This window comes from Lucilia cuprina, chromosome 4, assembly GCF_022045245.1.
Source record: "Lucilia cuprina isolate Lc7/37 chromosome 4, ASM2204524v1, whole genome shotgun sequence".
Taxonomy (NCBI): domain Eukaryota; kingdom Metazoa; phylum Arthropoda; class Insecta; order Diptera; family Calliphoridae; genus Lucilia; species Lucilia cuprina.
Window position 1 is genome coordinate 16,918,212 of NC_060952.1, and position 10,328 is coordinate 16,928,539.

The 10,328-nt window shown below is 30.1% G+C and overlaps 1 protein-coding gene across 1 annotated transcript; it reads right to left on the reverse strand.

The window, feature by feature from the left end:
- Window positions 1-5,298: 5,298 nt before the first annotated feature.
- LOC111676117 (cytochrome P450 CYP12A2-like) lies at window positions 5,299-8,153 on the reverse strand. Its single transcript, XM_046949251.1, has 5 exons — window positions 8,023-8,153; window positions 7,873-7,966; window positions 7,564-7,810; window positions 6,944-7,499; window positions 5,299-6,887 (listed from the first exon to the last, which is right to left on the reverse strand). Exons 1-5 carry the CDS (start codon window positions 8,080-8,082, stop codon window positions 6,288-6,290), a joined length of 1,557 nt encoding a protein of 518 aa, XP_046805207.1. The 5' UTR covers window positions 8,083-8,153; the 3' UTR covers window positions 5,299-6,287.
- Between the last annotated feature and the right edge of the window lie 2,175 nt (window positions 8,154-10,328).

Here is a 10,328-nt window from a genome sequence, read left to right on the forward strand (position 1 = left end):
TGTGTGTGTGAAATGCGAGACTGTTGGAATGTTGTTGTTTATAAAAAGCTTAAGGCCAACCATTACTTAAGAGTTTCGTTGTCGTTGATGATGACAGTGATATGCAGAAAAATAACCAAAAATACAAATTTAGGTTAATAGGATTTCTTTTTGCTAAAAAAAAACAAAATATTTACTAAAAATTATTTATATGTGTTTTGAATCAAAGTTGCAAAAAAGGTTTAGCTAAATTTTTAGATGTTTATTTTAAAAGTATTGGGAACTATATTCATTATAAACCATATGTTATGAAATAGTCGAAATAAAACAAGTGTTAATATTTCAGCGTTTGAGACATGTTCAGAAATTAGATAATAGAATAAGTACAACAACATTATTACTCTGATATAATAAATTGCATTTTTTCAAAAATGTACGTATGTTCCCTACCACAGATTAAAAATTCTGACCTTAGTATAATTTAAAAAAAATAAGATATCTTCGATTATTTTCAAATGAGTCTCAAAAATTCCCTAATTTTAAGCTAATTAAGGGAAAAATAATTTTTAAATTTTTGTAGAGTATTTTTGGTCCACAAAAATTTTTTGGATAGGCATATTATTTTCGCTTTTTAATCGAAATATTTTGGGTTAAAGAGAAAAATTTGTCCATTTAAAAATTATAAAAGTCGTTTTGGGGACGATAAGCTTAAAATTACGGAATTTTTTAGACCCATTTCGAAAAGATTGCAGAAAATTTTTTTGAGGACATTTTACTTAGATCAATATTTTCAATCGCTGGTAGGAAACTGAAGTCATTAGTACATTAATACGGATGAGAAATATTCCTTTAAAAAAGTGCTCCACGGGACATCCTAATGTACATTAGAATGAAATAATAATAATTATAATAACAATTTTATTATTTTCAAACGTTTCAGAACAATCTAAGAATTTAGTATCGATGTTTACCCACAATAAAAGTATAATTTTAGAATAATGATTTGATTTCAATAGCTTATTGAAAACATATTTTTAGATTTTAGGATGTATTTTACGTTTTTAGCGCTTTTAAGCCATGTCCACATTATTTATAAGGAATTGGTTAGAATGTGAATACGGGCAGGTGGTGACAGAGTATAGACAAAGTTTGAGAAGTTTGAAAACATTATGAACACGCATGAATTGTAAATTGACGCATCCTTTAAAAAGCAATTGAAACAGGAATAAAATCGTAAGATTCTAAGACGATTTAGCTATGTCAGTAAGTCAGTATGTTGTTGGCACGGTAGAGTAAGAAAATTTTGGTATTGAAAATGGACAAAATCGTTCCTCGATTTCACATAGTCCCCTTACAAATGTGTTCCTTGAATATTGTTTAAAACGATTCAGACCATAATTTAGCTTATCCCTCATAATAAGTTTCCTTAAAAAAGTCATATATAATGACTGTAGACCAATATAAATTAACACGGATGAGTTTTATACGAACCGAAATCTTTCACTAAATTTTATGAGAATCGGTTCAGTTATGATTATCGGTACCTAATTGATCCAATGTGCTCCAGCTTTATAAACGCTTTATGATTTTTTATAATTCAAAATTTTAAATTTTTTAAAAATTCTAGCTTTGCTAATTTAAAGATTTTAAAAATTTGACAATTTATTTCACAATTTCTTGTTTGCAATTTGCTTTCTTGAGGTACAAAGAAAAAAATTAAAAAAATACCTTTTTCTTCCTTTGGCTCAGATAACCAAATGACAAACGTTTTAAGGAACGTCATCATAGAATGAACTAAACTTTAATTTTCGTTGAAAAAACAGTACCTTATATTTTATCCGTACAAAGGAGTTTGCCCTAATGTATACATATATTTTTTTTATATTCACACACCCACACACTCACATACATAACTGTCTGCAGTGAAATCTTCCGCCATTTTCTATGATGAATTGCCATCCAACAACAATAACTATCACCTTTTTTTAAAGCTCAGTCCAAAAAAAAAAGAAAAATCGGAGAGATAGAGTAATAAGAAATACTTCCTCTCACAAAAAGAATAAAATGGGCAACATACACACATACAACAACAAAGACAACAGACACATTTTATGAAAGCAATAAAGAAGAAGCAGGTGAAGTAGAGTTGTTTTCCTTCCTTATTTCCTGCTAATGCAACAACAACAAATCATGACATATCACCAGACAAAACGTGAATATCCTTGATGTATGAGCCAAATACACTTACAAACATATGTATATATGTATGTTAGTATATGAGATGTGAAACGACGAATTGGTGGTGAAATGCTAAAATATCTCTTGCTTTATAACCTCCACTTACACAACAACAAATAAACCTTGAATGATTGTACAAAAGCATCCCATAAACTTTAGATTCAAATGGTTTAAATAAAAAGGAACACATGAGTCTGATGATGATGCTGCTGCTGTTGTTGTTATTGCCACTGCTGGCTGGTCTGTTGGCTAAAGAGGAATAAACAGGGCTGATAACGGATGGGAGTTTTACATTGAATTGTTGTTACAGGGTGGTTAGTTGTAGAAATAATATTTTTCTTACATCTTCTTTTGGATGGTTTTTGAGGGAAGATCTCAAAAAATTCGTCTATTTTGTAACTTACTCGTACACTGCAACCATTAGCTATAAAAACTGATGATGAGAATGTATTTGCAGAAACAGTATTATTGATGTTGTTTTTGCTGTAGCATAGTGGGTCAAGTGCAGCAGAAATTAATAAAATATATAAATAGCAAGTATAGAGAAGCTATTGTCAATTATAGGTGGATTTTAGGTTTTAGATTGAAAAAAGTTCTTGATAACATTTTCTGATTAGTGCTTTAGATTTAAAAAAAATTATAAAATTTTTATATTTTGATTAAAAATTTTCCTTTTGAAAGAAAACACAGATGAATGCAAAATAAACGTCATCATCTCATTCTCCGTTTTGACTAAAATCGATTTGTGAGATCATTTTAATACATCACAGTCTTAAGTCCTCAGTTTTTTCTTAACCTATAACAATGTAGACATTTACCCACTGTGCGTAGTTTGAAAGCTTTTCATCGTAACACATTTGTTTTTTGTAGCCTTAAGTTGAATTTTTGGTTTTTATTTTTAATTTTTTACTTCTTTTGGACGTTTTATTGCACTCATTGTACATCATTCATCTCTTTCTTTCGTATGGGATTCCTTAGCAAATGTTGTGTTAAGTTGTTAGTGTTCTTGAGCTTTACTACTGACTCTACTGATGATGGCAATGATGATGATGAAATATCTCAATGTTTTTGCTATTTTAGTTTCAACTCCTTTTCAAAAGCGAAAGAATTTCATTTTGGATTTGTTCTGTGTAAAAGTCTGTTTGTATTTGAATTGATGAATGCTACACAAATTACATTAAAACTAAGGACTCTTACATTTTTTTCCTTCTCGTTTCCTATTTTTTTGGGTTTTAATTTTCTCATTGTTTTTTTTTTGTATTTAACTCTCCCCTTTAGATTCCTTAAGGCTTTTAGCCAAAAGCATTGGGTTGTTATGTTGTTGGCAGAGAACAGAATAGAGTCTCTAAAGTAAAACTGTGCAGAGCAGACACAAAGAAATGTTTAAAACATCAATGGCATTAAATATAACTGCCAGTGACAGTTTTGTGTCGCAGACATTCTCATACTCCTTATGAAAATATCATTCATCCTATATCTTTTTATATATGTACATACATATACATATTTACTCTTATTGTGGTTTTTAAAGGATACAACTTAAAAAGTTTTATTTTTAGAGAGATTTTCTGTTTGAAATATTTTGCTAAGTTGACGGAAATGAAAATGTTTGCTGTAATAAACATTCTTGTTTTTTATATGTATATTAAATCATATTTTTTGTTTAAAAATATCGTCATAAAAATAAATCATTTTGTTTAAAAATAACCTTGAACATTTTATGTTCAATTATAGGAAATGTAACAGAGAACAGGAAGTGACAAAAGGTAGAAAAACTCCGCCTAATGAGTTTAATGACCCTACTCTTAAATAGTAGTTATTTTTATTTTATGTACAATTTGTTACAGTAAGAATTTCATATTGATTTGATTATCAGTTAGAATTTGTCGACCTATTTCGGAAAAAATCTGAGGCCTATTTTCTTAAATTATGCTGATGTTAAGTTATTAAATCTCTAGTAGAAAACTGAGGACCATTTCATTGAGGGGTATTTTATATTATATTCTTAAATTGTATAAGGTACTTAGGTTAGGTTAGGTATTCAGGCTGCAAAGACGCACACTTGGGTCCTGTTGGTCCCTTTGTGATACCTGTAAAGATAATAAAATATAAAAGAAAGAGGGTAGAGGATAGTAGAAGATAGTTTAGGATTAAGTCATAGAATAGAAAATTGAAGTGGAGGAGAAGATTGAGAGGTCTGTCCTTGCGGACTAGTAAGTGCCTTAATTATGGCTTGGTGGTCCTAAAACCAGTTACTGTGCCTGATGAAGGCATTTATGTTATCCAGTCCTAGATTGGATAGTTCTGACAAGTCATCAAATAGTCGTTTTCCTAGATATACGGATCGAGTGTCCGCTAGCGCCGGGCATTGACAGAGAAGATGTTCGATGGATTCTTCCTCCTCTTCGTCTTGACAACTTCTACAGAAGTCGTTGTGGGGAATTCCAAGTCTTCTTGCATGGTTTCCCAATGAGATATGACCCGTAATGACAGCAACAAGGTTGCTGATATGAGGGCGGTTTAGTTGTAGAAGATATGACGTGCGTTTACTATAAGGTACTTCAAATTCGATCTTTGTTCTAATAAAAGTATAAAAATGAAAAAAAAAAATCGCAAAAAATAAAAAGTAAATGATGAGGAAATTGAGGTGTGTGTATGTCTTACTGGCTGTAAGATGGGGGTGTGTTTTATAACTGTTTTTGACACATTAATAGAGAGTATTTATTTCTTGTTAATCCATCATTTTTCGTTATTGCTCTCTCATGCTTTCTCTCTTTCCTGTACATTTTAACTTTGCAAAATGCTACTGTAAGAAAGAGACAAATACATATACTCACTCAAAGAATATAAATATGAAACCTTTAATATTTGATAAATAAATATTTCCTTTAAATCATTTACAAATATAATATTTCATTCATCTTTAAACTTAAATTTAAAGATTTTATTTCAATTTAGAAACCTAGGTTAGTTTTTTCTCTTTAAACGTTTTCGCCACGCAAATATTGAAAAACTTACTCGTGTTGAAGACACATCACATTCACAACTACTGTGTGTGTGTGTAATTTTTTACGCATTTAACACGTGTCTAGAAGTCGTAAAAATCGTAAACATTTATTTTTGCTTAATTTTACGTCCTTTCTGCGCCCATTTCTTGCCTTGCTCGACAAGCAATGGCAGAAGTTTAAGGATACAAAATAATAAAAGAAATACTGAATGAAATGTCGTAAAAGTTTATGATTATTTTTGTCATGTTTTGTATTGTAATGCTTACAAACACTTTTGCTCTTCCACTGCTGCTGAAGCTGATGTTGGTGTTGTTGTTGTCTAGTGGAAGTTGTTGTAGTGTCAGTTAACTGTCAAATTGAATTTGTTTAGGCTAAATGTTTTTTCCTTTCCTTTATACATGTGTATGTGTAAGTTTAAGCTCTTTTTTATTTCTTTTTTCTTTATAAAAAAGTTAAATAAATAAGGAATCCAACAGGTTTTATATTTTTATGTGCGTTAAGTGCACTTCCGAAATTTTTCAGCTTAACGATATTTTTCTTCTTTTGTTGTTGCTGCCATTTTTTGCTTTACCGGAAGTTGTAGTGTCATGCTGATATTTGTAATTTTTAACACCATTTTATTTATGTTTATGTCGTGTTGTTGGATTTTTGTATTTTTATTATTAAACTTGTCAGTTGCTGTTGTTATTGTTGTTGGTGTTTTCATGTTGCTTTAGGTCAAGAACTTGTACTTTTTATGTTGATTATTTATTTTATTTGACGTCTCAAAGTCGAGGTCAAATTTTATGTACTTTTGTAGACATTTTATGTTTTTATATTTTGTGTTGCAAAAATCGATTTTTTGCTGTCAAAATGATGAAAGAGTCTCAGTTTGTTGAGTTTGGTGCTTTAAAGCTGAAGATTTAGGACTAAAATATAGTAAAACAAATTGTTTTGTCATGTTAACCAATTTGTATAAATGTTTGGGTAAATTTTTAAAGGAAAAATCTAATAGAATATTAATTTGGTCAAATTACATGTGATATAAAATGGAAAGACTTTTTTTAAGTATTCTTTAAAATCTTAATAATTATTCAAATCGGAAAACCTAAACTTAAGCGGTTTGGCCGGTATATTTATAATATTTGTTTTAAACATGTCATCTGTAGGATAATCAAACTTTATCTCAAAATTCCTTAACAATCTTGCCAACACAGTTTCCAACTCTAAGTCCACAATACGTTTTCCAATGCAAATGCGAGGGCCGAAACCAAAAGGCAAATAAACAAATGGATCTCCTTTATTGGCAGCACACACCTTTTCCGTTTCAAGTAAGCCTTGAGAACGTAGCCAACGTTCTGGCAAGAACTTGTTGGGTTGTTCAAAATATTTGGGATCTTTTAAAAGTAATTGAGCAGACATGGAAATGTCAGTATTTGCTGGAACACGATAACCACTCAATATAGTATCCTGGCCAGTTGTGCGGAAATTACCCGTGGCTACAGGATATAAACGCAATGATTCTTTAATGCATGCCCTTAAATATGGTAGATTTCTCATATTTTCCTGATTTAAAACTGAATTTTTGTCTGGTAAAATTGCCAATATTTCCTGCCTCAATTTTGTTTGCTGTGTGGGATTTGTGGCCAACGTTAGTAAACAGGCGGTTAAGGCGGAGGTTGTCTGGGGGAAAATTCAATTAGAGTTTCAATAACTTCTTCATTGGCAAATAAACTTACCGTATCTACACCCGCTATAAATATATCCATTGCCATGGTCGCGGCTGTTAAAGGATCTTTGCTTGCCAATCTTTCTAAAATACTTTTTTCATGTTCTGGCTTATTTTTACCTTCCTTGCGTAATCCTTCCAAAGCTTTATTAACATATGTTAATGAAAGTTCATTCATTAAATCCAATATTTTAATAATCTTCTTAAATTTTGGTGTTGCCATAATCTTCCACATTGATGGTTGCATATCCAATTTCAGAAGTAGTTGAAAGAATTCTTCCATATTATCTATTACAATTTTTGCAGCAGGATGCGCTTCACTATTATTTAGCATGTTTAGATCTGTATCTAAAGCAATTAGACCCACGGAATCCATGGTCCAATACTTTATATATTCTTGAAAATTTTCAGGAACTTCTTGGCTATTGGGATCTCTTATGCGTTTTATACATGAGATAAAATCTTTCGCCACATGATCTGTTTTTGTTATATACATAGTTATAGTCTTAGGATTCATCATGACTGGATTGACGGCAGAGCGAAATTTGGACCAGTTTTCACCTTGCCTATACAAAACAAGAAAGTGGTTTTACGAAAAATTCTAACAGTTGGTTAATTGTAGAAACTTACTCTGCCACCAAGCCTACGGCATGCTTAAAAACATCCTTTCTAAGCTCCTTATGATGATATTGTATTATATCTAATCCTCGACGTATAGGATATAAACCTTCTGTGCGAAAAACTTGCTGATAGTCTTTGGGATTATAGGTGAAAAGAATATCACGTTTGCCAAAAAGTCCCGGTACCAAAAATATGTCTCCATACTGAGTTCTTAATTGGCGGTTAAATTCTATAAAGGATTTCTGATAAAATCTACCTACAAGAACACATAATAATTAACCATTAAGAAAGGTGTGAATGTAAAATTTCATAACTTACCTCCCGGCATAAATGCCCTTAACAATTGTAATTTAGAAGGACCAGGTAGACTTTCAAATGGCTTTGCAGACAACCATTCCTTGTTGTGTGTAAGCTTTATAAATTATTGTAAATAATTGTGTAATACATTTTATTTATTTAAATACTTACATTGATAGCTGTAGCATATTGAAATTTATTTTTTACTTTGCCAAAATGCGCTTTAAGCATTTTTTAAAATATACAATTGTCTTCCAAAAGAAGTCTTTATACTTTAGAGATTGACAGACAACTGATTAAGAGATGTACAAAAACAAAAATATTTTTGTTTTTGAATAAACAATTTAAGATAATACAGAAAAATGGAAACAAATGATGAAAAATTAACTTAAACTTGAAATTACTTATCAATAGCAACTTTTAAATATAATGCTATTATCGTGGAAAATGTTATTAGCAGTAATTTTAATAACTTTTATACTATCAGAAACTGTTAACTTTGAATTTGTTTAGGATGCAATAATTTTATTTCTCCTAAAGATATACTCTTTAATTAATGGAATTTTTAATTCTATAAAAATATTTTCTTGGCGGAACTCTTTCTCCATTAAAATATATGATTTGTTCTTGCAAAAAAACTTAAAGTGATCTTTCAGTTCGCGCCTATATTGGTTATTAAGTCGTCATGTCCAAAGTTTTCTATTAAATAATAAGTTGTAATAAAAAAGAGTCTAAATATGACATTAAACTTTTAGAACCAATTAAATATTTGCAAAAACCTCTAGCCGGTCTAAAACCTATAAATTTCTGCCCAAATAGTTTGCTGTAATCACTAAATCAAATAAAATATTTACAACAATAGCTAACAAAAATCGTTCATCCTTTTAAATCCACCAACTCCCATTGACACTTACATCGCTATCATCACAAAACCCCTCGAAATGCCATCAATGAAGATACTCCAAATCATATTGACACCCTCTCAAATGTGATGCGAGCTAAAGAAGATGAAAAAAAAAAATCGAACTAACATCTTCCATATGTGACATAAAGGAAACATGTACATCATCCACTTCAAATTCAAGAACTTTTCGTTTTTTTTTTATTTCATCTTCCTCAATGTCTTTATATTGTCATTGTCATCTGTTTTGGCACTAAAACGTATGTTAAGTGTATAATTTTTATAACAAAAACTACCAAATACTTTTCATTGATGGTAATAATATTATGTGCCATTTGGTTTATTTAAGTTTTTATACTTTCAACAATAATATTATTGAATTTTTGTAGACTGAAGATAAAGGCAAAAACAGTCAAGTAGTTTAACAGATATGAGTACTTGTCTCGAATGTTTTGTTAAAGATCTTTTTATTTTAATGTGAACAACAGAAAGTATTATGTATATGATATCAATATTTTTTGCTTTAAAATATTTGCAAATGATGTGATGAAAATAGTGAGAAATTGTGTTGCATAGAGTTGGCACAGTTTGAGGTGCTTTGTATTTAAAATTTGGTACATCCGAAAAGTATGCAATACTTTTTCTTAAGTTTTGGTGATCACTGATCAGGGATCATGTGTATAAAAATTTTTAAATTATTGCAATTTCTAAGCAAAAACTAGGAAACACTCTAGTTAATAGTTTGCGTTTGTTGATTTAAGTGATAAATGGTTTTTGGTGAAGTTTTACTCAGATAAAGTATGCTAAAAACCTAGGTACAAATATTATTTCAAAAGCAAATATCTTCTTTAACTTACTGTGCTGTTCCCTTAAGAGAAAATAATCTTTAGCATACAATTTCAATTTTAATTTTTTATTTAATTTTAAAATTAAATTCACATTCCTTTCCACAAAGGATATCATTTTAATGAATTCAAAACCCCCAAAGAAGAAGAACTCACACTGATGAATTAAATGAAATGCAACCAAGAGAAGAGAAAGGCAAAAAATATATTAAATTAAAAAAAATAAGCAAAAAAAAAAAAAAACTCCAACTAGAAAAAGGAACTGTATACAAAAAAGTAAGTCAACTATAGTGCGTCCCCATACACAAACAAACGAACAAATAAACCGACACACATACATACAATAGTAGTAGCAAAAGAAACGCCGTCATGCATATATTTCAGTGACAGGACATGATTAATGGTTGTCATTGCCAAACAAAACATAAAAAATTGTTTTTCTTTAATGTAAACACACACACACACTTTCTCATATAGAAATGTATCCTTCTTGTATGAGTTTGTATGTGTTCACAGGAACATTTATTCATACATACACAAAGAATTTTTATCGGATAAAATGCAATGTTACTTTTGTGTTTTTTTCTCATTGTTTCTTATTACCATCACATCATCAATGTAACACACTATACTACTACTATTACACTTGATGATGTTAATGATGGTTGTGAGTTATTTCATGAAGAGTGTGTAGCCGGAATAGTTGACTATCTCGTTGTTAGATGTGAGCC

Coding starts and splice junctions, on each gene's coding strand:
- LOC111676117 (XM_046949251.1), bottom strand. CDS start 8,082: ATGCTTAAAGCGCATTTTGGCAAAGTAAAAAATAAATTTCAATATGCT. Junction 7,811..7,872: donor AAGGGCATTTATGCCGGGAG/GTAAGTTATGAA, acceptor GTGTTCTTGTAG/GTAGATTTTATCAGAAATCC. Junction 7,500..7,563: donor GCCGTAGGCTTGGTGGCAGA/GTAAGTTTCTAC, acceptor TGTTTTGTATAG/GCAAGGTGAAAACTGGTCCA.